This window comes from Loxodonta africana, chromosome 7, assembly GCF_030014295.1.
Source record: "Loxodonta africana isolate mLoxAfr1 chromosome 7, mLoxAfr1.hap2, whole genome shotgun sequence".
In the NCBI taxonomy this organism is placed as follows: domain Eukaryota; kingdom Metazoa; phylum Chordata; class Mammalia; order Proboscidea; family Elephantidae; genus Loxodonta; species Loxodonta africana.
In genome coordinates this window covers 86349260-86376289 of record NC_087348.1, presented here as the reverse complement: position 1 = coordinate 86376289, position 27030 = coordinate 86349260, and the positions used below count along the sequence as shown (strand labels likewise).

Genomic DNA, 27030 nt, shown 5'->3' with positions numbered 1-27030 from the left:
ACATATGGATGATGATTATGGGCTCTAAAATAAGGACTATGACTCACTCAGTTTCCTGTACATTAGGTGTAATAAGAGAAAAAAGCACATAACATTGTTCGTAATTGGTTCATGTGTTCTTGAGTTGAGAGGACAGAAGAGAAACTGTGAGTTAAAGTGTGGTGGCTTCTAATAAAAATATCGTTGACACAAAGTATAAAGGGTTAGAATAACTCTACAAAAATAAAAATTTATGCTGTATTCAGCTTAATGCCCAGTGTTTACAGAATGGCCTGTCTTTATTGCTTACTTCTTTGTTATTATAATTTTTTTATTATGATTTAGGTGAAAGTTTACAGAACAAATTAGTTTCTCATTAACCAGTTAATACACAAATTGTTTTGTGACATTAGTTGCCAGCCCCCACGATGTGGCAACACTCTCCCTTTCTCCACGACAATTTCCCTGTTTCCATTCATCCAGTTTTCCTGACTCTTGCTGCCTTCCCGTCTTTGCTTTTGGGCTGGTGTGCGCATTAGTCTTGTATACATGATTGAACTATGAAGCACATCCCTCATATGTGTTATTGTTGGCCCTACAGACCTGTCTGATCTTTGGCTGAAGGGTGAACAGTAGGAGTGACTTCAGTATTAAGTTAAAAGAGTGTCCGGGTGGCCATACTCTTGGGGTTTCTTCAGCCTCTGTCAGACCAGCAAGCCTGGCCTTTTTTTGTGAGTTAGAATTTTGTTCTATGTTTATCTCCAGCTCTGTTCAGGACCTTCTACTGTGATCCCCATCATAGCAGTCGTTGGTGGTAGCTGGGCGCCATCTAGTTATTTTGGACTCAGTCTGGTGAAGGCAGTGGTAGTTGTGGTCCATTTGTCATTTGGACTAATCTTCCCTTTGTGTCCTTGGTTTTCTTCATTCTCCCTTGCTTCAGTTGGGGTGGGATTGTGGAGTATCCTAGATGGCTGCTCATAAGCTCTTAAGACCCCAGACGCTGCTCACCAAAGTAGGTTGTAGGACATTTTCTTTATAAACTAAGTTACGCCAATTGAGCTAGATGTCCCCCGAGACCCTGGTTCCCATCCCTCTCAGCCAAATAGCTTGGTCCCTCAGGGCGTTTGGATGTGTCTTTGAAGCTTCTATGACTTTGCCCTGGCCAAGTTGTGCTGACTTCCCCAGCATAAGGCTATAAATCTTTACAAAAGCAGACTGCCACATCTTTCTCCTGCGGTATGGCTAGTGGGTTCAAAATGCCAACATTTTGGTTAGCAGCTGAGCACTTAACCACTGCACCACTGGGGCTTCTCTCCTCCCTTTACATCTGCCCAAGTTATATGGCACCATTCCGAGTACTAGTCTTCAAGGGTTGGCTTAACAGAATGTTTCCCAATTCTTCTTCTTGGGTAACGGTTATAGTTAGGGCTCAAAGGTCTTACTTCTTTCCACTTGCTAGAATTCTGTAGGCTCCAGTCACTGACTGTCATCAAGAAAATTTCACAATATTTTTAAGATCCTTTTACCTCTTCATTTCTGCCTAGCTTATTTCCTAATATGAGGCTTCTCTTAAGAAAATCCTGTTTCTCTTCTAAACCCTGAATCTTCCTGTTTCCTGAGCGACAGCCCTCTGTCACTAAAACATCTTGAAATTTTCTTACCTGTTACTCCAGGTGCTCGTGCTGCTTCTCCGCCAACCTTATTCCCAATGTTGTGGCATCTCACGCTAAAGATTTCTTTAGTGAACCTTTGGGCTTTTGATTTGCAATAATGCATTTCCCCCTTACATCAATCAAAATTGAAGCTTCTCTCCAGTAAAGTAAGCACCCCTTTTCTTTTTTGATGATTTTTTAATAAAAATCTCTGAATTCAAGGTCATGCCAGGGTTTGAATGGTAACAATGCAGAGAGTCTGTGTTTAGGGTATTTGTGTGTGTGGTAGTGAAAGAAGAACTCTAAGGCTCTGGACAAACCTCAGAATCCAAGAAATTGACCTCTCCCGAGTTTTCTTCCTGGCTCTGAATGTATTTCAAAATAACCTAATAAAAAGTAGAATCTGGAGAAGCTAATTTATTGCTACTCAGTGATACCTAACACTAGTAATTCAAAGATTAGGTAGAACTTTGGACACATTCATGTCCAGAGGTCTTTGAAGAGTCCTGTGACACAACTGGACAACAATTCAGGCTTGAGCAGGACTGGTGAGTATTGCAGGAGGTAGCCTAGGCGGCTTTGGCCACTGTCAATAGCAGCCCCCGACACTGTATGTAACAACAGGGCCAACTTGAGATTTCAAAATGCTTCCACAGGGTGGTACCACCCCTGAGGAGAATTAGTGGCTTAGGTGATCCAATCCCCTTGATCAGTCTCATGATTGGGTTAGGTTCAAGAGTTAAGTGTTCATTATCATAACTCAGTCAATGAAGAAGTCATGAGAGTCTCCACTCACTCTGCTAAGTGACTTAATATAAACCTGTTTCCTGTTCTTAGATATTTTGGTAGCTGGAAGAGCTGGAAGTAGGAGGTCATCCTGGTGGCTTCCAAGTCCCTGTAGCCGGTGAAGCCCACAAGTCTCCCTGAAGTTCCAAGCTGCCACCATCATGTCCTCATCTCCACTCAGGCTGGCTGTGGTGTGTATGAGTAACATCAACAGGAGCATGGAAGTCCACAGCATACTCAAGAAAAAGGGGCTCTGTGTCCGGTCCTTTGGAACTGGATCTCGTGTGAAGCTCCCAGGACCAGAACCCAATATTTCTTCACAACATATCAACAAATGTATGATGACCTTCTAAGGAAAGACAGAAAATATTATATGCAGAATGGAATGATACACATCTTGGGAAAAAGTCAGAGGATCAAGCCCCAGCCAGAAAGATTTTAAGGGTACAGAAATGCCTTCAATGTCATCGTGACCCATGAAGAGACAGTCTATGACAGAGTGGTGGGAGAGCTGTGTTCCAGAGAACGCAACCTGTGCGTGTGATCAACGTGGATGTTGAAGACACCCTGGACCTAAACGCCACCCTGGGAGCTTTCCTCATCTGTGAGCTCTGCCAGCTCATACAATATGCAGATGACATGGAAGACAGTCTGAATGAGCTGCTCCTGGAATTGGAGGAGAAAATAGGCAAGATTTTCTTCACTCGTGCTGCTTCTACCGAAGATCTTGGCTGGCTTTGGCTTCTTCTTAAGTAAGAACTTGTGAGTCAAGTTTTATATTATTCTGTATTTTTCCCTGAAAAACATCTTTAAAGGCCTATCCCCTAAATGCTGTTTGTATTACTTTTAGATATACCACAGGAGGAAGAGAATATTACCAAGAAACACATTTGATGGGAAAAGAGAAGGCTATGAATAGTAACTATTGGGAATCACACGAAATGTGAACTGCATTGTACTTTACACAGAATAACTAATTCAATGTTCACCTCTGTGTAAGGAAGTTGTCACCATTCCTGCATTTTCTGAATGAGCAAATCAAAGCTTGTAATGGATAAGTGTTTTGTTTCAGGATAGTCAGCAAGTAAAGAACATTTTTTATAAGCAATCACTTTCATGAAATTTCTTTTGCTCATTTTGAATAACATATGAATTACAAAGTTTTTTTTTCTCTAATGAGAAAAGGATTGTATTGCATTTTTTGAACTTTGGATGTGTTTTCTTATATATTGTATCACTTTTACTGATTCTGACTTCTTAATGTAAAAATTTGAGGTGGATAATTTGCACATAATTCCTGAAAATAGAATTGTTTATTAAAAAAATGCCTCATTAAATGAAATAATCTCATTTAAATAAGTCTTGTTTCTGTTGGGGGATGGATTTCATACCACTAAGCCACATGCTTTCTTGTTTTTAGACTTATCAGTTACACAGGAGAAAGCACTCTTTCATAATGAGGATTTTATTAAAACTTAAAATGTTCATTGGTTTGAACATTGAGACCATCAGGTAATAAATCCAAGGATGTTCAGAATGAAACATTCTTCTTGATAATCATTAGCAGTGGCACCAAACCATGTGTTATTAAAAGGAGAAAAATTAAGCAGAAGGAAGTGATAATAGAATGAGGCACTGGTGGTTCAATGGCAGAATTCTCACTTTCCATTCTGAGACCCAGTTCAGTTCCTGGCCCTTGTACCTCATGCACAGCCACCACCAGTCTGTCAGTGGTGGCTCGTGTGTTGCTATAATATTGGACAGGTTTCAGGGGAGTTTCCAGACTAAAACAGACTAGGAAGAAAGGCCTGGTGACTGACTTCTGAAAACCAGCCATTTAAGACGATATGGGATCATTATAGAATTGATCCATAACTGCCCATGGGGATGGTGCAGGACCAGGCAGCACTGTGTTCCATTGTGCATTCGGTTGCCATAGCCGCCTTGAAGGCAGCTAACAACAACAAGTGATAATTCTTCAATTAATTTACATGCTGTATAATGAACTAGATTAAAGTTTTAAACAGAATGCTTTTCCTGGTCTGTGGAGTAAAGGCAGATGCGGGCATGGGTAGAAGTGAAAGGACCAGCTATTACAGTAGTTCATGCAGGAGAAGACAGTGGCTTGTAGCAGAGTGGTGGGTGTGGAAATGAAGAGGATTTGGGTGGAATGGAAGAGAGAGATTGGATTGAAATGACAGGACTTGGTGAAGAGGAAAGGGGAAGGGAAGAATTTAGAATTATTCTCAGGTTTCTATCTTTAACTACAGGGTGGCTGGATCCAGATACATGCAGGGGCAGATTATCCATTAAATTAGGTAAGATAAACACAGGCAAGGTAAGCACAGTACTTACCTTACTTACCAGATTATCGGTAGTGAACAATTACACGTTTTTTTCACCACATCAAATATCCTGCTTCTAGGTATGGCTGGCATCTGTCTCTCTCCCAACCCACATCACCTTCCTACAGAATTGAATCCTCTTCAAATTTAAAATCCCTGACGGGTGAATTACCGAGTAAGCAAGGTAAGCATGGACTTACTTGTGCTTACTTACTAAGATGTAGTGAACAATTTCATGTGGTTTTCACCACATTTGGTCCTACTTGTGCTTACTTACTAACCTGTAATGAGCATGTGGAATTGTGCAGTACAGATTAGTAAATGAGCACAAGTAAACCCGTGCTTACCTTGCTTTCTGTGTAATCTGCCCCTGGATATATGTGATTGGGATAAGGTGGTGAATGGTTTATTCCGTGATCAAGTTTTTCTCTATTATCTCAATGTAGTTTAAGATAAGGTCATCAGCTGACAGTGAGCAGTCAAGAGTAGCAATGGGGAGGAGGGGGGAAGGAAATGAATGGTGGAAATAATTATTTCAAATTGTGGGAAAGCAAACTTGGTAGTAGGGTTTTTGGATAGTGTTGACAGACCTTCTGAAGATAGAAATGAGAATGCCGAGTTATTTTGATTTTTGTCAGCCAAGTTCATGCAGAGGAAAGCATTGACAAGGAGGTTAACTTAGTTCATCTCTGTGCGAACATCAATAGGCAAAGATGACAGAAAGGAGAGAGGTGTAAAAATGTTGAGAGTTGTTGAAATGGAGTGATTACATTGATGGGCTATGAAATCCAAGCTGCACAGAAAGGATGAAAGGACAGGGGTGGGCTGGAATGAGTGGACCATTAAACAATGTATGGGCAAAAAGCCATTATAGTTCAAATACATAAACAAAGGCGAATGAAAAAATGGACCTTATGTTTAGTGAGTGGGCTGCCCCAGAAGTTGATCTGGTGGCAAGGTTTTCTCTGTGACTATTAAAGAGATGTCTGTGTAGGGTGCAGACAAGGCAGCTAAGTAAGAGGTCAAAACACTGAGAAGAGGGAGTGTTGGGTACATAATCTCTTTGGTTGTTGGATTTGCTAAGAATGATGGCAGTATTAAGGTTGAAGAAATCTTAAGGCCTTGAGCTAAGTAATCAATGAAAAATGAAGAGAGTGAAGAGGCTGGGGTGGGATCAGGTGTTAGGTACATATGGTAAGGAAAGAAGAGAGGACAGTGTTTCCAAATGGAGTCAGCATCACTAGGTTAGGGGTTTTTGCTAGAGGGAGGACATTATGATTGGAAGTAGTAGTGACGCTACCTCCAATACCTGGTCAAGCACTATGAGGAGTGGGAAATAAAAATTAGATTTTCTATATTAGAAATGTAGTGGGAAGATGAGAGTCAGGCTTAAAATAAGACAAAGAAGTGAATGGGATGTTCACAAGGTTGTTGAAAACATATGAGATTTTGTGGAATGCCTTTGGCATTCCAGAAGGAATGAAGACATTTTCAAGATAAGAAACTTGTGAGAAATTATGCTAGTGTAGAGGACATGAAAAGTTTATGGAATAACATATTACTAAAGTAACATGGACTTGGGTTGGCAACTTAGCAAAATGAGAACGTGGGGTATGATGGGATCTGATCTGAAACCTCTTAGAAGAGGCATGGACCACTGCTGTTGTGCTCTGGAATATACACTCAATGGTAAGATGGCTTTCAGGGCAGCTATTGCCTCAGACCTCCCAAGTGATCTCTCTCCCACTCTCTACTGGCAATGGTGGTTCCAATATGACTGTGATGGTTAAGGTTATGCGTCAGCTTGGCTAGGCCATGATTCTTAGTGATTTGGCAGATACTCTGTAATCATCCTCCAATTTGTGATCTGTGGTGAGCAGCTGATCAGTTGAAATGGGAGTTTTCTTGGGCGTGTGTCCTGCATCCAATATGTAAGGATGTTTTGGCAAAGATCGTGCTCTCCATCCTGCATCCAGCTCATCTTCTGACCTCCAGTTCTTGGTACCTGAGCCAGAAGCCTGACACCTGACATGCTGATATTGGGTTCATCAGCCCCTGCAACCACATAGGTCAGCCTGATGCCTGACCCACAGATTTGAGACTTCTACCCTCCTCAAATGTGAATCTCTATTTTTATATATATAAAAATATAAAAATATTTTTGTCCCTCTAGAGAACCCAGCCTAAGACAATAGCACAGGCCCTTTCTTGTAGCGAACCCATTCCCCTAATGCATTCCTGGTGTGGAGTATCTGAGCACCTGTATCTCTGTATGAGAAATGGTCAAAATCCCGGTCCCTTCTTTACTTTGTTTTATCTCCTATCATATTCCTCATAGTGTCCTTCATACTTGCACCCAGTGGTAGCTGTCTCTCTGACATTCTCCTTATGGCCACACTGGCTATTTTCCTTCTTTGAACTGTTATGTTGTTGCTGTTAGGTGCCATTGAGTCGGTTCCTACTCATAGCGACCCTACATACAACAGAATAAAACACTGCCCGGTCCTGTGTCATCCTCAGAATCGTTGTTACATTTGAACCTCCTGTTGCAGCCACTGTGTCAGTTCATCTCATTGATGGTCTTACTCTTTTTCACTGACTGTCCACCTTATCAAGCATGATGTCAGAAGTATGTGAGGCAAAGTCTTGCCATCCTTGCTTCTAATGAGCATTCTGGCTGTACTTCTTCCAAGACAGATTTGTTCATTCTTCTGGCAGTCCACGGTATATTCAATATTCTTCACCAACACCACAATTCAAAGGCGTCAATTCTTCGATCTTTCTCATTCATCATCCAGCTTTCACATGCATAAGGCAACTGAAAACACCATGGCTTGGGTCAGGCACACCTTAGTCCTTAAGGTGACATATTTGCTTTTCAACACTTTAAAGGTTTCTTGAAGCAGATTTGTACAATGCAACGCGTCTTTTGATTTCTGGACTGCTGCTTCCATGGCTATTGATTGTGGATCCAAGTAAAATGAAATCCTTTACATCTTCAATGTTTTCTCCACTTATCATGATGCTGCTTATTGGTCCAGTTGTGAAGATTTTTGTTTTCTTTATGTTGGCTGTGGCTGTGGTCTTCGATCTTCAGCAGTAAGTGCTTCAAGTCCTTTTCACTTTCAGGGAGCATGGTTGTGTCATCTGCGTATTGCAGGTTGTTAATGAGTCTTCCTCCAATCCTAATGCCACTGATGAACTGTTATACTTGCTGTAAATTACATGGCTTCCAGGGAATGGTCTGTCCAAGGTTTACATAGTTTGGTTTTGACAAAAGCTCCAAATAGACGGCCCCCCCTCAAAGCAAAACAAACCAACAAACAAAAAAACCATTGCCATCAAGTTGGTCCTGACTCATAGCAACCCTATATGACACAGTAGAACTGCCCCATAGGTTTTCAAGGAGCAGCTGATGGATTCGAACTACCAACCTTTTGGTTGGCAGCCATAGCTCACTGTAGCTCTTACCACTGCACCACCAGGAGTCCATAGGGTTTCCTTGGCTGTAGTTTTTACAGAAACAGACTGCCACACCTTTCTTCTGTAGAGTGGCTAGTGGGTTCGAACGGTTGACCTTTTGGTTAGGGACTGAGCGGTTAACCACTACACCACCAGGGCTTCTTTAGGTGTATAAAAAACCAAGGGAGAATAAAAAACAAAGCATAACAACTGAGTTTGAGGAGTAAAACAATCTAGGGTAGGGAAATGATTATGTAAATTATTGGGCCTAAATTTAGATAATAACATATTTTTAGTATCAAAATTTTGGTAGCTGGACCAATTGTCAAACTCAGGTAGCCCCATCACTCCTAAGCCTACCTTAGCTTTCATGTAATGGTCTACCATGGGTTGTTGGGTTTTCTTACAAGAGAAGAAAAAAGATGTATTCCCCACATTCTACGCAGATCTCCTGGGAGGCTGGTCTAACCCTTCTAAGGAACCAACATTCTCCTGCAAACAAGAGTCTCTACCTGTGCCCCAGCCCAGTGCACTGACGGGAGAGTAAGGGGAAGTCATTTCAGTGGATGACATGGTCTACTGCCTTGTGAAATGAGATGCTGCCAGCGGACTCAGCTGTCTTCCCTAGGAATGCTGCTTGTAGGCCAGTAGGGTACAGGCTCATTCTTATGAACTAATATTGAAAAGGCTGTGTTTGTCTTCTTTCCTTTCATTCTTTTTGGTAACTATAATGCATTTACCCAGGAAGGTGAAGGCCTTCTGTGGTACTCTGGCAAATTCATTCTCATCACAAAACAAAGTTTGAGGGTTTATTTCACTTTTGCACATTATTGTTCTTGCAGCAACATAATTCTGGTCCACAAATTTTTATCAGTATTTGGTACAGGTATGTATTGCAGGAGGTTTTTTTAAAATTAAGGACAAGGTTATCACCTGTAACTGGTATGATCTTTTTGGGCCACAAAACTCTGGGATGCAAAAACCATTTTTATTTACAGAATCAATATTCATGGGTAATATTTGTTAAATGACTGTAAGGGGCTAACTATTGTTCTATACACTTTGCATGTATTGAATTATTTAATCCCGGAGATGTTTTTTATGCAGTGGCAAAGATCTTGTCTGAGTTATGTTCAAATGCTTGGTGGAAGGTAAAACTTGTAAGTGATGAACTTAGATGTTTAGCTGAGGAGATTTTTAAGCAGAATCTTAAAGGGGCCACATGGTTTCCCCTTGCCACTTACAGTAAAATTCAAGAGGAAGGAGATAGACTTAAAAATTGAAACAAAACTTAAAGAAATTTGGAAAATTCTGTTGTACAAATTAAACATGTATCCTAGAATTTTTGCCAAGGATGTGGCTACACAATCTTTTGTTAAAGAGATAAAGCCTGTGACTGATGGATCTGACCAGCTACCCCAACAGAAAACCCATCAGCTGAGCCTGAAGGGGACAGAGAAAGAACTGCCTCTTGGAGTTGTACAGGCAGGAAACAGGCCAAAGGAGCTACCTCTGTTGTCCTCCAAGACAAGAAAAGAACCATCCCTGGAGCAGTTCTGAGATCAGCAGAACTATTGGAGGAAGCATGTGAAGCTGAGCTGCTCAGTCTCAAGAGTGAAGTCACGGCCTCTGGAATCTCAAAGAGTAGAGCCGTGGCCTTCTAGATTTCAAAGAAACAAATCTTCACCAACTTGATTCCCCAGTATGGGGCTGCCATTCAGTTTGACTAAGAGGATGAGGCTGTTGCTCAAAGCTGAGGGGGCTGGCTTGCAATTACAAAAAAATGAGGCCTGCCAGGGCTGAGGGGATGGAGCCGCCATTCAGACGGACTAATAGAATGGGGCGGCACAAAGCCATGGGAGCAGAGTTGCTGTCCCAGTGGGTCTGCAAGGCAGAGCTGAAGCCCAAGGCCAAGGGACCTAAACCCAGAATCCAGAGAGCATGGCCAACACCCACAGTCTGGAGGGCAGAGCCATTGCCTAGATGGTCTCATAGAACAAAGGATTATTTTCAAGCCTTGAGAGGTAATGTAAATTGTTTTGCTGGGTTTTGGACTTGCTTGGTGCCTGTTGTCCCTTCTTTGCCTCCAATTTCTCCCATTTGTAATGGAAATGTCTACCCTGCGCCTGTTCTACCATTGTACTTTAGAAGCAGATAACTTGTGTTCTGGATTTCACAGGTTGACAGATGAAGAGGAATTTTGCCTCAGGATGGAATACACCTAGAGTCTCACCCAAATTTGATTTAGACGATTCAGAAGATGAGATTTGGGACTTGGAGTTGATTTGAGAGTTTTGGGATGACGTGATGGGCGAATGTGTTTTACATGTGGGAAGGCCAAAGGGTGGAATGTTATGGATTGAATCGTGTCCCCCAAAAATATGTGTTGTAAAATTAACCTCTTCGACTCGAGGGCACTGGGCTATACCTGTGGTTATAATCCCATTTGAGAATGGGTTGTCTGTGTTATTTTAATAAGGCAGGATTAGTGTAGGGTGTATCTTGAGTCAATCTATTTTGAGTTATAAAAGAGATTAAAGAAGCAAGCTTGGAAGCAGAGATAGGGGAAGGAAGATGTCAAGCCACATGTAGATTGCCCAGGAGCAGAAGCTCAGAAGATACAAGGACCTTCCTCCAGAACCAACAGAGAAAGCCTTTCCTTAGAACTAACACCCTGAATTGGATATTCTAGCCCCCTGAACTGTGAGAAAATAAATATCTGTTTGTTAAAGCCACCCCCTTGTGGTATTTCTGTTATAGCAGCACTAAATAACTATGAAAGGTCCCCTCCCCTTTCTCCCTGAAGTTGGTTGTAGGTTCCAGGGCACGTGTCTAGGGTTAGGGCACCAATGGGAGGGAGTCATTAGTTATGCAGGCATCTACCATCAGCATCTTTGCTTGTTGGTATCCATAAAGCATACCGTGTCCACTCCAGTCCTCAATTATTGTCCCTGTAAATAACACTGCACAATACTTGTTCTGACCGTGAGGCTTCTCCAGGCCTGATTCTATTTCAGCTACTTCTGTCACTCTTTCATGGGTCTTGGAAAACTTTTATGTGAGTTTTGATGCCACTCTGACTCTAAAGGAGTCTCTGTCAGGTAGCCATGTAAAATGCTTAGATCTGTTTCCCCAAGGTTAAGATGCACAAGATAACTTCAGCCAAATAGTCAGCAAGTGTCCAGTGGTCACATGAAAACTCTGCCAGTTAGTTTATACATGTTGACACTGAAAGATGAGAGGTGAACTTAACTTTACATGTGATGGAATGTATTTCTGAGCATTTGTTAATCTTTTCGAAAATACTATAATTTTAGAATTGCTACAAAATATAGAATTCAGCAAACATCACCTATTTTGAATGCAATACAGTGTACAAAAGCAGAACTGTGTACATAAACTGTCGCTGGAATAGGTTTCCCGAAGAACCTGATTACTTCTGAGATCTGTGCATGCTCCTTTATTGATAGTTTGCTCATTGGACTAATCTAAATCTAATCACTGATTCTAAAAAGAGTAAAAGTGTTAATTCTATTCAAAAAGAAATGTAAGAATGAATACACTGCATTAATTTTATATAAATAATAAAATAACTGGCAAGATCTTCTAGAACAGCAGAAACTATGGGAGACAGCTAGGATAATACATTTGTATGTATTTGTACAAAAACATCACATACCGGTTTTCTGAAGGTATGTTACTTTCTTCTTAACTTTCTGTGTTACCTAATTTTTTTTTTAAATAACGCACAAAATTAATTTTATAATCAGCTAAAATATAATTATTTCCAAATTGAAAAAATTCACCTCATACACTTGGGATTAGTAAAATCTGTATAAAATTACTTGTAAAAGAATTTTATTGTTCCTAGATTTATTGTGCTTTGCAGATAGAGGTGTTTTTTTTTATAAATTGAAGGTTGCGACAAAACTTCGATTGGTGCCAATAGACTTGCTGTGTCTATAGTGCCATTTTTCCAACAGCATGTGCTCGCTTTGTGACTATCTGTTGCATTTTGGTAATTCTCTCAATATTTCAAACTTTTTCATTGTTGTATCTCTTACGGTGATCTCTGATCAGTGATCTTTGATGTTACTATTGTAATTGTTTTGGGGCACCATGAACCTTGCCCATATAAGCCACTGAACTTGATAGATGTCGTGTGTGTCTGACTGCTCCACCAACAGGCCATTCTCTGTCTCTCTCCCCCTCCTCAGGCCTTCCTATTCTGTGGTACCTGACAATATTGAAATTAGGCCAATTAATAACCTTACAATGACCCACTAAGTGTTCGAGTGAAAGGAAGAGTCACAGATCTCTCACTTTAAATCAAAAGCTAGAAATAATTAAACTTAGTATTTTTTTTTTTTTTTTTAGTAAGGAAAGCATGTCAAAAGAAAGCCAAGATAGGCCGAAAACTAGGCCTCTTGCGTCAGTTAGCCAAGTTGTGAATACAAAAGAAAAGTTCTTGAAGGAAATTAAAAGTGCTACTACAGTGAACACATGAATGATAAGAAAGAGAAACAGCCTTATTGATGATGGGGAGAGAGTTTTAGTGGTCTGGATGGAAGATCAAATCCGCCACGACACTTCCTTAAACCAAAGCCTAATCCAGAGCAAGACCCTATTCTCTTCAATTGTATGAAGGCCAAGAAAGTTGAGGACGCTGTAGAAGAAAAGTTTGAAGCTAGCAGAGGTTAGTTCATGAAGTTTAAGGAAAGAAGCCATCTCCATAACATAAAAGCAAGATGAAGCAGCAAGAGATGATATAGAAGCTGTTGCAAGTTACCCAGGAGACCTAGCTAAGATAATTGATGAAGGTGGCTACACTAAACAACCGATTATCATGTAGACGAAACAGTCTTATATTGGCAGAAGATGCCCTCTAGGACTTTCATTCCTAGAGAAGGAAAGTCAATGCTTCAAAGGACAGGCTGACTCTTTTGTTAGGAGCTAACGTCACTGCTGACTTTAAGTCGAAGCCAATGCTCATTTACCATTCTGAAAATATTAGGGCCCTCAGGAATTATGCTAAATCTACTCTGCTTGTGCTGTATAGATGGGACCACAAAGCCTGGATGACAGCACATATGTTTACAACACGGTTTACCGCACATTTTAAGCCCACTGTTGAGACCTATTGCTCAGAGAAAAAAAAATTCCTTTCAAAACATTCTTGCTTATTGACAATGCACCTGGTTACCCAAGAGCTCAAATGTTAAAGTACAAGGAGATTAATGTTGTTTTCGTGCCTGATAGAGGATGGCTGCACTCACTGGAGAAAACTTTCTCACAGAGTGTCAGTATGTTGCACAAGAGAGAGTTCTGTGTCCCAAGGCCAGATGACTGGCCTCACTGGACCAGTGACTCTAATGGAAGAACAATTTCTACCAGCTCCGAGAGGATGGTATTAGGAGAGTTTCCTCTCCAGAAATAAAAAGCAGGGAAACCAAGAGGGAGAACTGGAGTGAAAAAAATAATATTAATAAACTTAACATAGATCCCAGATACTGAGCTGGATACTTTAAAATAGCTTAACATTTAGTATCCTCAGAAACCCTATGAAGGCAGTGTTTTTATTATTTGTTTCCATTTCTTCATCCAGTGAATGGGATTGGCTATGGCCCTCTTTTCAGAAAGTGCCCTCTGAGCCCAATTCACCTGGACTATTTCACTAAACCTATCTGCATAGAAAACCAAAAAGAAGGAACACGCTTGGCATTTCTCAAGCTGAAAGAACTGAAGAAAAAGTTCAAGGCTCAAATTTTTTTTTTTGAAGATTGATGACAAAGACCTTCTTCCAGAGCTGAAAGAGAGAGAAAGCCTTCCCCTGGAGCTGATGCCCTGAATTTTAACTTCTAGCCTACTAGACTGTGAGAAAATAAATTTCTCTTTGTTAAAGCCACCCACTTGTGGTATTTCTGTTATAGCAGCACTAGAGACTAAGACAAGATGATTCAACAGATGGATACAGAGCTGGAAATGCTCACCTATCTATGCCAAGAAATTTGAAAGACAGCTACCTGGTCAACTGACTGGAAGATATCCATATTTATGCCTATTCCCAAGAAAGGTGATCCAATCGAATGTGGAAATTGTCAAACAATATCATTAATATCACACACAAGTAAAATTTTGCTGAAAATCACTCAAAAGTGGGTGTAGCAGTGCATTGAGAAGGAACTGCCAGAAATTGAAGCTGGATTCAGAAGAGGAGATGGAACCAGGCATATCCTTGCTGATGTCAGATCAATCCTGGCTGAAAGCAGAGAATACCAGAAAGATGACTACCTATGTTTTATTGACTATGCAAAGGCATTCAACTGTGTGGATCATAACTATGGATAACATGGCGAAGATGGTAATTCCAGAACACTTAATTGGGCTCATGAGGAACCTGTACATAGACCAAGAGGCAGCTGTTTGAGCAAAAAAAGGGAATACTGCATGGTTTAAAGTCAAGAAAGATGTGCATCAGGGTTGTATTCTTTCACCATATTTATTCAATCTGTATGCTGAGCAAATTAACCCTAGAAGCTGAACTATATGTAGAAGAAAGGGGCATCAGGATTGAGGAAGGCTCATTAACAACCTGATATGCAGATGACACAACCTTGCTTGCTGAAAGTGAAGAGGACTTGAAGCACTTGCTGGTGAAGATCAAAGACTACAGCCTTCAGTATGGATTACACCTCAATTTAAAGAAAACAAAAATCCTCACAACTGGTAAAGAACATCATGATAAGTAAGAAACAGTAAGAAACATCATGATAAATGGAGAAAAGCTTGACCTTGTCAAGGATTTCATTTTACTTGGATCCACAACCAACATTCATTAAAGTAGCAGTCAAGAAATCAAATGACATACTATATTGGGAAAATATGCTGCAAAAGACCTCTTTCAAGTGTTAAAGAGCAAAATGTCACGTTGAAGACTAAGGTGCACCTGACCCAAACCATGGTGGTTTCAATCTCCTCATATGCATGTGAAAGTTTTTCAATGAATAAGGAAGATCGGAGAAGAATTGATGCCTTTGAATTATGGTGTTGGGGAAGAATATTGAATATACCATGGACTGCCAGAAGAATGAACAAATCTGTCTTGGAAGAAGTACAACCAGAATGTTCCTTCGAAGCAAGGCTGGTGAGACTACATCTCACGTAATTTGGACTAGTTTACAGGAGGGATCAGTCCCTGGAGAAGGACATCATGCTTTGTAAAGTAGAGGTTCAGCGAAAAAGAGGAAGACCCTCAACAAGATGGATTGACACAGTGGCTGCAATAATGGGTTCAAGCATAGCAACAATTGTGAGGATGGCACAGGGCTGGGTAGTGTTTTGGAACTGACTGGAGGGCAACAAACAACAAGAACAACAATGGTTTCTGTGGCTTTATTTTGTTCTCTTAAATGGGCCACCCTTTCTTGTTTCTTTTTATGTCTTTTGATTTTTTTAATTATTTGAATTTTTTAATGTGGTGATTCTGGAAGTCAGGTTCTCTCTCTTTCCCAAGGTCTGCTAAGGCTTTTTTTGAGGGGTGGGGAGAGTGTTTTTTGTTTGATTGTTTTTCATGGATAAAGTCTGCAGCAGTCTGTTTGCTTAGTGACTTCTCTAACTATTTTTTAAAAGACTGCCCTCCTCATCATGTATGGACACTAAAGTCTGTTCCTTAACTTGTGTTCAGCTAGTGTTTTGACAGAGATTTCCTGAGTGCCAGGATAAAAAGGTCTCCCAGTCTTTTGCTGCCTGCTGGGGCTCTCCTTAAACACTTAGCTAGGCTTGTACTGAACTACGGTATCAAGTTAAAATCATAGGGTCTTAGGTATTGTCAGCACATGTGTCTTGTCCTGAGCATGTGTGTGGCTTTGTCAGTGTCTCTTTGCCATCTGCCTCACCTTATACTCAGTGCTTTTGGATGCCTTAATTTTCCAAGGAAACTCTCCCTTGGCTTCTCCTTTAAGTCCTTAGGCATTTACTGTATGCCTTAATCATATTCTTTAACCAGAGGCAGCTACAGGCAGAGTCTTCAGGTACCGCTTGCCAGCCGTCTGCCCTGTGTGAACTCCGAGACAGGTCAAAAGGAGATAACTCTTGGTTCACTCCTCAGGTTGGTTAGGACAGACACACAAAATAATTTGTGAAGAAAGTCTGCTCTGCTCTCTCTGGAGCCGGAGACCAGGTTCCCCTTACGGGAATGCTGGCTGCCGGAACTTTAAAGCAGCACTGAGTTGAGGAGAGGGTGGGACACAGCACATAGAAAACCAAAGCTTTCCTGCCATACATGGATACATGATAATAAATGTTCTGGAAAAAAAAAAAGAAGAACAGACACAAAAGGAAATCTTAAAAGTAGCCTTAGATAACAGGCAAATTACGTTCAAAGGATTAGTAATGAAACTTCCGGGTGAATTCTTAATAGAAAAGATAGACACAAAAAAACAATAGAAAGACATTTTTATTTTTTTGCAAACAATTTATTATTTTTGTTGTTGAGAATACACACATCAAAAACACACACCAAGTTTCTACATGTACAATTCAGTGACAATGATCACATTCTTCAAGTTGTGCAACCATTCTCATCTCTTTTCTGAGTTGCTCCTCTAGCATTGACATAAATTTACTGCCCCCTAAGATTTCTATCTTTCAAGTTTCTGTTTTCAGTTTGTTCCTATATAGATAGATCTTAAAAGAGCATAATGCTCAAGACAGACATTCTTTACTAGTTAAACTACTGTTGGTTTTAAGAAGACTTCAGGAGATATTTTTGGTTTAAGGTTTAAAGATGAACTCAGGGCAATAGTTTCAGGGGTTCATCCAGCCTCCACGGCTCCATGAAATCTGGAGTCCATGACAATTTAAAATTCTGTTCTTTGTTTTCCCCCCTTTGATCAGGGTTCTTCTATAGGATCTTTGATGGAAATGTTCAGTAATGATAGACAGGCATCATCTAATTTTCTGGTCTCATGAGAGAGGAGGCAGTTGTTCTTGGAAGCAAATAGCCAAACATTCCATTTCCTCTTCCTATTCCTGACTCTGTTTCTTCCTCTGTTGCTCCAGGCAAATGGAGACCAATTGTGCCTTGGATGGCTGCTTGCCAGCTTTTTTATTTTTGGTAGTTTTGTCTTTTTCATTTTGATTTTTTTGTTGTGCTTTAGATGAAGGTTTACAGAGCAAATTAGTTTGTCATTAAACAATTAATACACATACCGTTTTGTGACTTTGGTTGTCAACCCTACAACATGGCAACACTCTCCCATTATCAACCTTGGATTCCCCATTACCAGATTTCTAGTCCCCTCCTGCCTTCTCTTCCTTGCCGCTGGGCTGGTGTGCCCACTTAGTCTCATTTTGTTTTCTTTGGGTCTGTCTAATCTTTGGCTGAAGGGTGAACCTCAGGAGTGACTTCAGTAGTGAGTTAAAAGGGTGTCTGGGGGCCATACTCTCGGGGTTTCCCCAGTCTCTGTCAGATCAGTAAGTCTGGTCTTTTTTTGCGAGTTAGAATTTTATTCTACATTTTTCTCCAGCTCTGTCCTCTACTGGGAAACCCTGGTGGCGTAGTGGTTAAGTGCTACAGCTGCTAACCAAGAGGTTGGCAGTTCGAATCCGCCAGATGCTCCTTGGAAACTCTACGGGCCAGTTCTACTCTGTCCTATAGGGTCAGTATGAGTCGGAATTGACTCGGCGGCAGTGGTTTTTGGTCCTCTACTGTGATCCCTGTCAGAGCAGTCAGTGGTGGTAGCCGGGCACCATCTAGTTGTGCTGGACTCAGTCTGGTGGAGGCTGCGGTAGTTGTGGTCCATTAGTCCTTTGGACTAATCTTTCCCCTCTGTCTTTGGTTTTCTTCATTCACCCTTGCTCCAGATGGGGTGGAACCAGTGGATATCTTGGACCACCACTCACAAGTTTTTAAGACCCCAGAAGCTTCTCACCAAAGTGGGTTGTAGAACATTTTCTTTATAAACTATGTTATGCCAATTGAGCTAGATGTTTCCTGAGACTATGGTAGAAGGACATTTTTGAAGTACTTAAATAAATTTGCTAAAATAAAATTTTATACCCCTGAAATTATCCATTTAAATCTGAAGACAAAAGTAAATATATTTTTGGACAAGCAAAACCTGTGATAATTCTTCTCTACCTTTCCTACACTAAAGGAAATATTAATCAATGGTGTTTGACCATAGCACTTTTTAAAAAGTCCTTTCACTTATTTTTATTTGAGTAAATCATTTTGGCTATATAGACAATTTAGACTAAAATTATTATAAAAATCACCTACATCCTATAATTCTTATATATTCATCATTAATATAATTTTAGCACATATTAATGTCTAGGTGTTTCATGGATATATTTTTAATGGATTATATTTAAGTTACTCACTCTGAACTTCTATCTCTCAAAAATATATTGAGAACATAGTTCCATTATCAAAGATATAGACCGTGTTGTTATTTCTCAATTCCCTATTTTATTCTGTGTGATGACTATGTCATAATTAATTTAGGTAAGTGTACCCTTTTTTAATATTAATTTTTTAAACAATAGCTTAATATGTTACATGATGTGTACTGTATTTTAGCCAGCCATTGGTGCATTCTTGCATATTTATTAAATGAATGCTAATATAAATAAAAATGTGATGTTTATTAATCACTAATAAACTTTTGCTATATTTTGAGGGAGAAATAAATTGTATGTACACATACACACATCAATATATGCTAAAATACAGTAATGGTGAAAATGTAATAATTTGCCTAAAAAGCAAAAATTTGAAGCTACAGATAACAGAAGAGAGGAATAAAATGAGTACAAGTATTCAAAGTTTTAAAAACATCAGGAAAAAAATAGTTCAGCAATTATCCAGAGAGTCCTTTGTCTCCAGCTCATCTCATTCCATCCTCCAGTCTAGAGTTATAGGGGTAAGAGTAACTTAAAGAGGTGAATTGGTCCAGTTCTCAATTCTATGTATGAGAAAGAACAAACTAAGCTCCCAAAGACACTGATAACTAATGGCTGAATAAAGTTCTTGGAAGAAACATGGGCTAAAACATCCCTGGTGTGGTTGTTCTAGGGACACCAGCACATGGAGTCATTTGACTACCATCTCAGCTGAACCTTTCTACATCCAGAGGCTAAATCTCATGTAAAGCATGAAACTGCTGAGAAAAGTCCATGGTCACAGTCATGTGTGCTTTGTAAGGAACAGATGAACCACCTGGTCCCGGATCTGTTTGGTCTTAATCCCATAAATGATGGGATTCAGCATAGGTGGAACAAGAATATACACATTGGGCAGTAGGACATGGATATATGGTGAGATGTGGCCTCCAAACCGCTGAGTGAGGGCTGAGAAGATCCCAGGCCCATAAAAGAGGATGATGACACAGACATGGGCACCACAGGTGTTCAGAGCTTTATGGCGAGTGTCTTGGGAAGGCATGTGGAAGACAGCACGGAGGATCAGCACATAAGAAACAAAAATTAGCGTAACATCTAAGACGAGGGTTGACATTAATACAAAAAACCCGTACCAGATGTTTACTCGGATATCATCACAAGAAATGCGAGCCAAGACAATGTGCTTACAAGCAGTGTTCGGGAGGGTGTTACTTTTGCAGAAAGTCAATCTTTTCAGAAGAAATATTATGGGGAACATTGTACCATTACTTCTCAGAAAGATACTCACACCAATTTTCCCAATCAGGGCATGTGTAAGAATAGCGGTATATCTCAGTGGATAGCATATGGCAATGTAGCGGTCAAATGCCATCATCAGCAAGATCCCTGATTCAGAGATGAAGGTGGAGGAGAGGAAGAAGACCTGAGCGATGCAGCAATCCAAGGAGATCTCCCCAATATGGGACCAGAAGATGGCCAAGGCCTGAGGTACTATGCAGGTGGAGAGGACAATGTCTGCTCCAGAGAGCATACAGAGAAAGAAGTACATGGGTTCGTGGAGGCTGCACCTTGTGAGAATAATGAAGATGAGCAGGCTGTTCCCAAGTAGGGCAATGACATAGGAAATGACAAAAGGGATGGAAATCCACACGTGCTGGTTCTCTAGTCCAGGGATGCCCAGCAAGCTGAAGACTGTGTGACTCATACCAGTGTGGTTTAAGGTAGCCATACCTGGAGCAGACAGCCTGAGGCCTCACCTCCTAACCACAGAGATAGAAGAAAATTCAGACTATACTCATCTATTTTCTTTGATGTCACCAGGGGCTTTTGGCACTTACCTCATTGCATTCCGTTCTAGGATACCAGGATCTATGTTGTATAAAAGATGAATAAGATATGGTTTGTTTTCACAATGAAGTCTTAATCTCATAAACAAAATAGATAATTACACAGCTAAAGAAAATTAAATGATTGAGTTGATATCTAATTGTACAATATAAGATTAATACAGGAAAACAAGAGAAGGAACAATTGACTCTGCTTTTCTGATGCTTAAGAATGAGTCCATATTTGAACTTACCTTTGGAGATACTGTAGAATGTCAATAGATGGAAGAAGTATCAAGTAGACAATGGAATGAGGTCATTTGGGGGTTTAAGGAGAAATGTTTGACATGCAAATGCAAAGATTGTTTAAAACAGCTATCAGCCTTGCATCTGTGTGGTTGTGGCATTGGAAAGTTGGACAACTGGTGAATAGATGACAGCAAAAGTAGATTCACTCTGAATAGAAATTAAGCAGCCTGGTTTACCCTGTGAAGAATTGGTCAGCCATGTTGAGTTTGCAAATGGAAAACATTTTGCATATATTAATATGGTAGCTGAGAAGAGGATAGATAGGAAGGGAGAAAGACAGCAAATTCTGGTATTGTCAGGGCCGTGATAAATGGATGCATTTATGGATTAATATCAGAATGAAATGATACCATCAGGAAAACAATCTTTTTTTAAAGTACTTACTCAATGTTACCCACTTTACAGTAATGAAAAGATCACTCACCTGCTTCAGATGAAATTCTCATGGACTAGAATGGGATGAGTCATGATAGGACTCTCAAAAGGACGGGCAACAGAGAGCTGAGATTTTATGTATTTGCCTGAAGGTCTCAGGGGCAGCCCTACTCCAGGGAGCCCATCTTAGAGCTGTCTTATCAACAACACTGCCTCTGCCTCACACACGTGTGTCACATCACTATGGCTTTCCATGTCTGCCCACACACCAGCACATCCACAACTCCATTCCTGGACAGGTATGCACATGTGATATTTCCAATACATAAAATGTTAGCATTACGTACCACAAATGACTGCCCTGACAGGGAACACAACAGAGAGTCCAGGACAGAGCTGGAGAAAAATGTAGAAGAGCACTCAAGTTCACGTAAGAATACCAGACTTAATGGTCTGACAGAGATTGGAGAAACCTCTGAAACTGTGACCCCCAGATGCTCTGATAACCCAGAACTGAAACCATTCCCAAAGCCCACTCTTCAAAGATTGTTGTTGTCATTGTTAGGTGCCATCGAGTCGGTTCTGACTCATAGTGACCCTGTGTACAAGAGAAAGAAACACTGCCCGGTCCTGTGCTATGCTTGAGCCCATTGTTGCAGCCACTGTGTCAACCCTACTTGTTGAGGATCTTCCTCTGTTCCGCTGACCATGCACTTTACCAACCATGATGTCCTTCTCCAGGGACTGATCCCTCCTGTCATCATGTCCAAAATGTCTAAGACGCAGTCTCGCCATCCTTGCTTCTAAGGAGCATTCTGGTTGTACTTCTTTCAAGACAGATTTGTTCATTCTTTTGGCTGTCCATGGCATATTCAATATTCTTCGCCGACACCACAATTCAAATGCATCGTTTCTTCTTTGGTCTTCCTTATTCATTGTCCAGCTTTTCCATGCATATGATGTGATTGAATATACCATGGCTTGGGTCAGGCACGCCTTAGTCTTCAAGGTGTTATCCTTCCTTTTGAGCACTTTAAAGGGGTCCTTTGCAGCAGATTTGCCAAATGCAATGAGTCTTTTGATTTCTTGACTGCTGCTTCCATGGGTGTGGGTTGTGGATTCAAGTAAAATGAAATCCTTGAAAATTTCTAAGGATTTTTCTTCTCTTTATGTTGAGGTGTAATCTATATTGAACGCTGTGGTCTTTGATCTTCATCAGCAAGTGCTTCAAGTCCTCTTTACTTTCAGCAAGCAAGGTTGTGTCATCTGCATAACCCAGGTTGTTAATGAGTCTTTCTCCAATCCTGATACCCCTTTCTTCTTCATGTAGTCCATCTTCTAGGATTATTTGCTCAGCATACAGATTGAATAGGTATGGTGAAAGGATACAACCCTGGCGCACACCTTTCCTGACTTTAAACCAATCAGTATCCCCTTGTTCTGTCCAAACAACTGCCTCTTTATCTCTGTACAGTTTCCTCATGACCACAATTAAGTGTTCTGGAATTCCCATTCTTTGCTACATTATCCATAATTTGTTTTGATCCACACAGTTGAATGCCTTTGCATAGTCAGTAAAACACAGGTAAATATCCTTCTGGTATTCTCTGTTTTCAGCCAGAATCTATCTGACATCAGCAATGATATCCCTGGTTCCACATCCTCTTCTGAATCCAGCCTGAATTTCTGGCAGTTCCCTGTGTATATACTGCTGCAGCCACTTTTGAATGATCTTCAGCAGAATTTTGCTCGAGTGTGATATTAATGATATTGTTTGATAATTTCCACATTTGGGTTGATCACTGTTCTTGGGAATAGGCATAAATATGAATCTGTTCCAGTTGGTTGGCCAGGTAGCTGTCTTCCAGATTTCTTGGCAGAGACGAGTGAGCACTTCCAGTGCTGCATCTGTTTGTTGAAATGTCTCAGTTGATATTCTGTCAATTCATGGAGGCTTGTTTTTCATCAGTGCCTTCAGTGCATCTTGGACTTCTTCCTTCAGCACCATCGGTTCCTGATTATGTGCTACCTTTTTGAAATGGTTGAACGTTAACCAATTCTTTTTGGTATAATGACTCTGTGTATTCCTTCCATCTTCTTTTGATGCTTTGTGTGTTATTTTATATTTTCCCCATAGAATCCTTCAGTATTGCAACTTGAGGCTTGAATTTTTTGTTCAGTTCTTTCGGCTCGAGAAATACCAAGTGTGTTCTTCCATTTTCATTTTCTAACTCCAGATCTTTGCACGTCATTACAATACTTTGTCTTCTAGAGTCGCCCTTTGAAATGTTCTGTTCATCTCTTTTACTTCATCATTTCTTCCTTTTGCTTTAGCTACTCGACTTTCAAGAGCAAGTTTCAGAGTCTCTTCTGACATCCATTTTGGTCCTTTCTTTCTTTTCTGTCTTTTTAATGACCTTTTTTTCTTTATGGTATTTTTGAGATGGTTTGTAAATTCTGGTGGGATATACTTAAGATCCTACTTTGTAGAATTGTTTTAATTTTCTTCAGCTTCAACTTGAACTTGCATATTCTGCCCAATCCTGAGCCCATCTTTTTTCAAATATTTCCTTAACTTTTGAATATATTTGATGGTATGTTTTTAAGGTTTCAATTTTGGGTTGTTTGTTGCTAATATGTAGATATTAAATTTATTTTTTTGTGTGTCGACCTAGTATCTTGCAACCTTGCTAAACTCCATTCTAGTAGCTTAAAAAAATTTTTTATATCATATCATCTACAAATAATAACAATTTTACATCTTCCTTAACAATCACAATTGGAAATCAGTATGCCTGGGAGAGTTTGAGTATCAGAATGAATAATGATAGCACTGGATTATAAGATAGTAAATTAAAATGAATATATGAGTTCGTGCTGATGCTAAAACAACAAAAAAAAATCCAGACATGGAAGGGAAGTCCTCTTATTTACAGTATAATGCAAATGAATATATGAAGTGGCAAAGACTGAGTTAAAGAAAATACCATTTTGCAACTATCAAAATAGAAATTGATTCAGGTAAGAATTATCAATCAATGATAAAACCCTGGTTGAAGGTTTGTTAGGGAACAGTATAGCTCACAGTCTCAAAGTATTTCTTTGCAAATTATTTATTGATTATGGGGGTGGAGAGTGTGAAGAGAGGCATCTTTACAGTAGAGAAATTCAATGGATATTACTTTAATTAAGTAATTGGTCAACAATAATTCTACCAATAATGTGACAAAAACTGATATCAGGTGTCTGCTGATGTAATACTACAAGAAAGACAGAGCATCACTTACATAGCGTTCTGTGTAACATTATACAAATCATGGGCTCATTTTCTTTAAAAAATAACGTTATCGTGGAAGACAATAAAAGACTGAAGAACTGTTCCAGCTTGTTATTGTTGTTAGGTGCCATTGAGTTGGTTCCAACTCATAGTGACCCTAGGAAAAACAGAATGAAACACTGTCTGGTCCTGTGCCATCTTCACAATCATTGCTGTGTTTGTGTTTGAGCCCATTGTTGCAGCCATTGTGTCAATCCGTCTCGTCGACGGTTCCCCTTTTTTGCTGACCCTGTGCTTTACCAAGCGTGATGTCCTTCTCCAGGCACTGGTTCCTCCTGACAGCTTGCCCAAAGTACATGAGATGAAATCCTGCCATCTTCACTTCCAAGGAGCCCACTTACTGTACTTTTTCCAAGACAGATTTGTTTGTTCTTCTGACAGTCCGTGGTATAGTCAGTATTCTTCACCAACACTGTAATTAAAAGGCATCAGTTCTTCCTCAGCCTTCCTTATTCATCGTCCAGCTTTCACATGCATATGAAGCGATTGAAAATGCCATAGTTTGGGTCAGGCACATTTTAGTCCTCAAAGTGGCGTCTTTGCTTTTTAACACTTTCAAGAGATCTTTTGCAGTAGATTTGCCCAATGCAATAAATCCTTTGATTTCTTGACTGCTGCTTGCATGGGTGTTGATTGTGGATCCAAGTAAAATGAAATCCTTGACAACTTCAATCTTTTCTCTGTTTATCATGGTGTTGCTTATCGGTCCAGTTGTGAGGATTTTTGTTCTCAACCTTAAGGTTGAGGTGCAATCCATAGTGAAAGCTGTAGTCTTTGATCTTCATCAGTAAGCACTTTGAAATCCTCTTCACTTTCAGCAAGTAAGATTGTGTTATTTGCATATCGCAGGTTGTTAATGAGCCTTCCACTAATCCTGAATGCATGTTCTTTTTCATATAGTCCAGCCTCCTAGATTATTTGCTCAGCATACAGATTGAATAAGTATGGTGAAATGATACAACCGTAAAGGAGGGTAAATTTATCACAACTTAACACAATCTGTGGACCTGAAGTTAAAAAAAAAAAAGTTGCTATGAATAATGATTTTGGAACAACTGGCAAATTTTAAATCTGGATTATGTATTAGATTATAGCGTTGTATCAATGTTGTTATTGTTAGTTGCCCTCGTGGCAACTCCATGTGTGCAGAGTAGAACTGTACTCCATAGAATTTTCAAAGCTGTGACCTTTTGGAAGCAGAGAGCCAAGCCTTACTTACTTTCAAGGAGCCTCTAAGTGGGTCGAAACACCAATCTTTTGGTTAGTAGTCCAGCAATAAACCATTTGCACCACGCAGGGACCCCGTATCAATGTTAAGTATCCTGGATTTGATAATAGCACTGTGATTATGTAAGAGATTGTCCTTTTTCTTAGAAGATACATGCTAAATAGGAATAAAGGGATAAAGACTCATGATCTCTGCATATTTTACTTAAATGGTACAGCAAAAAAATATTAAAGTAAGAATAAGAGGAGAGATGAAGAGAAGATGTTGCAAAATATTAACAATGACTGAGTCTAGATGGTTATATTTCAATTTATGCTAGTATTTTTGTGTTCTAATTTCTCAAACATTTAATGGAAAAATAATATTTTATCAAACATCGCTATTAGTTAAGTGGGAATGGATTTTCTCTGAATAAATTCAATCCTCCATTTTAAATAGAAATCTATTAATTTATTATCATACACAGATACAAAGATGCCTCTCCTTTAGAGATATGTACATGCCACTTACTTGGCTAATTTAATAAAGATAAAACACCGACACTATTTAAAAGGACAGAGTGATGTTATCAGCAGAAGGAGGTTGGGAAAATATGATAAGTGAGCATTAATTGTAGATTTACTGGCAGTCAAAGAAAAGGAAGATGGGGAATATTTGTTCACTATAACCTTGACTGATATAAGTACTGTAAATACATGTATGAAGATATTAAAGTTTTCTCACATAAGCAATCAAAACTCATTGAGATTCAGAATATAGAAAAATATGACAAATAAGGAATAAATTTAATTTTAAATTTCTCTAAATTTGAAGAAATCTTTGTAGGAATAAGTGTGTTCAAAGATAATCTGCATATTAGATAGTCGATTTACTTATGCTGATTGAAAATGAGATTAATAATTACTAATTTCCATTAAAATAGAAACAGAAATATTTGGTGTAGTAACACTAGCACTTTATTTATTAGAAATAACACATATGCACACCTAATCAAGGGTGGAGGAGAGGGTGGTATGTGTGGACTTGAAGAGCCATAACAACTTCACCCGTGTGTTTGAGATGGAGGAAGTATTATTGAAAGATAACTCTAAGTGTTGGCTCACTGGGGTAATAGCTCCCCTGGGGAAATGGAGGCAAATGCATAAAAATCTCTGCTCCATGGTGCCTCTCACTCAGAGAGTTCTGTGACCCATCCCATTCTAGGTCATGAAGATGTTTGAAGCAGGTGTTATTTATTCATAAGGGGTAAACTTTTAGGGGAGAAAGAAGAAAAGCACCCCATCCAGACTTGAGGTTTATGGGGCTAAGGTAGGTATTTAAAGAC

At 39.8% G+C, this 27030-nt stretch overlaps 2 protein-coding genes and 1 pseudogene across 3 annotated transcripts in view; 2 read left to right on the top strand and 1 right to left on the bottom strand.

Annotated features, from left to right (window-relative positions):
• The first annotated feature begins 2578 nt into the window (after positions 1-2578).
• Positions 2579-3776, top strand: LOC104846851 (RNA polymerase II subunit A C-terminal domain phosphatase SSU72 like protein 3-like; annotated as a pseudogene).
• Positions 3059-27030, top strand: part of LOC100669141 (olfactory receptor 52B4-like) — a 56829-nt gene continuing 32857 nt past the window's right edge. Inside the window, exons 1-2 of one of the 2 annotated variants that reach the window (XM_064288593.1) lie at positions 3059-3169; positions 4688-4735. The gene's annotated coding sequence lies outside the window, so the exon portion shown is untranslated. Of the gene's footprint in view, positions 3180-4687; positions 4736-27030 lie in introns of both variants that reach the window. The other variant, XM_064288592.1, reaches the window with a different exon arrangement.
• On the bottom strand, positions 19281-20386 carry LOC100668864 (olfactory receptor 52B4-like). The gene has a single exon (XM_023539027.2). The coding sequence runs from the start codon at positions 20358-20360 to the stop codon at positions 19416-19418; it is 945 nt and encodes a 314-aa protein (XP_023394795.1). The 5' UTR covers positions 20361-20386; the 3' UTR covers positions 19281-19415.

Bases quoted from the DNA above. Each gene is read 5' to 3' on its own strand.
- LOC100668864 (XM_023539027.2), bottom strand. From the start codon at position 20,360: ATGGCTACCTTAAACCACACTGGTATGAGTCACACAGTCTTCAGCTTG.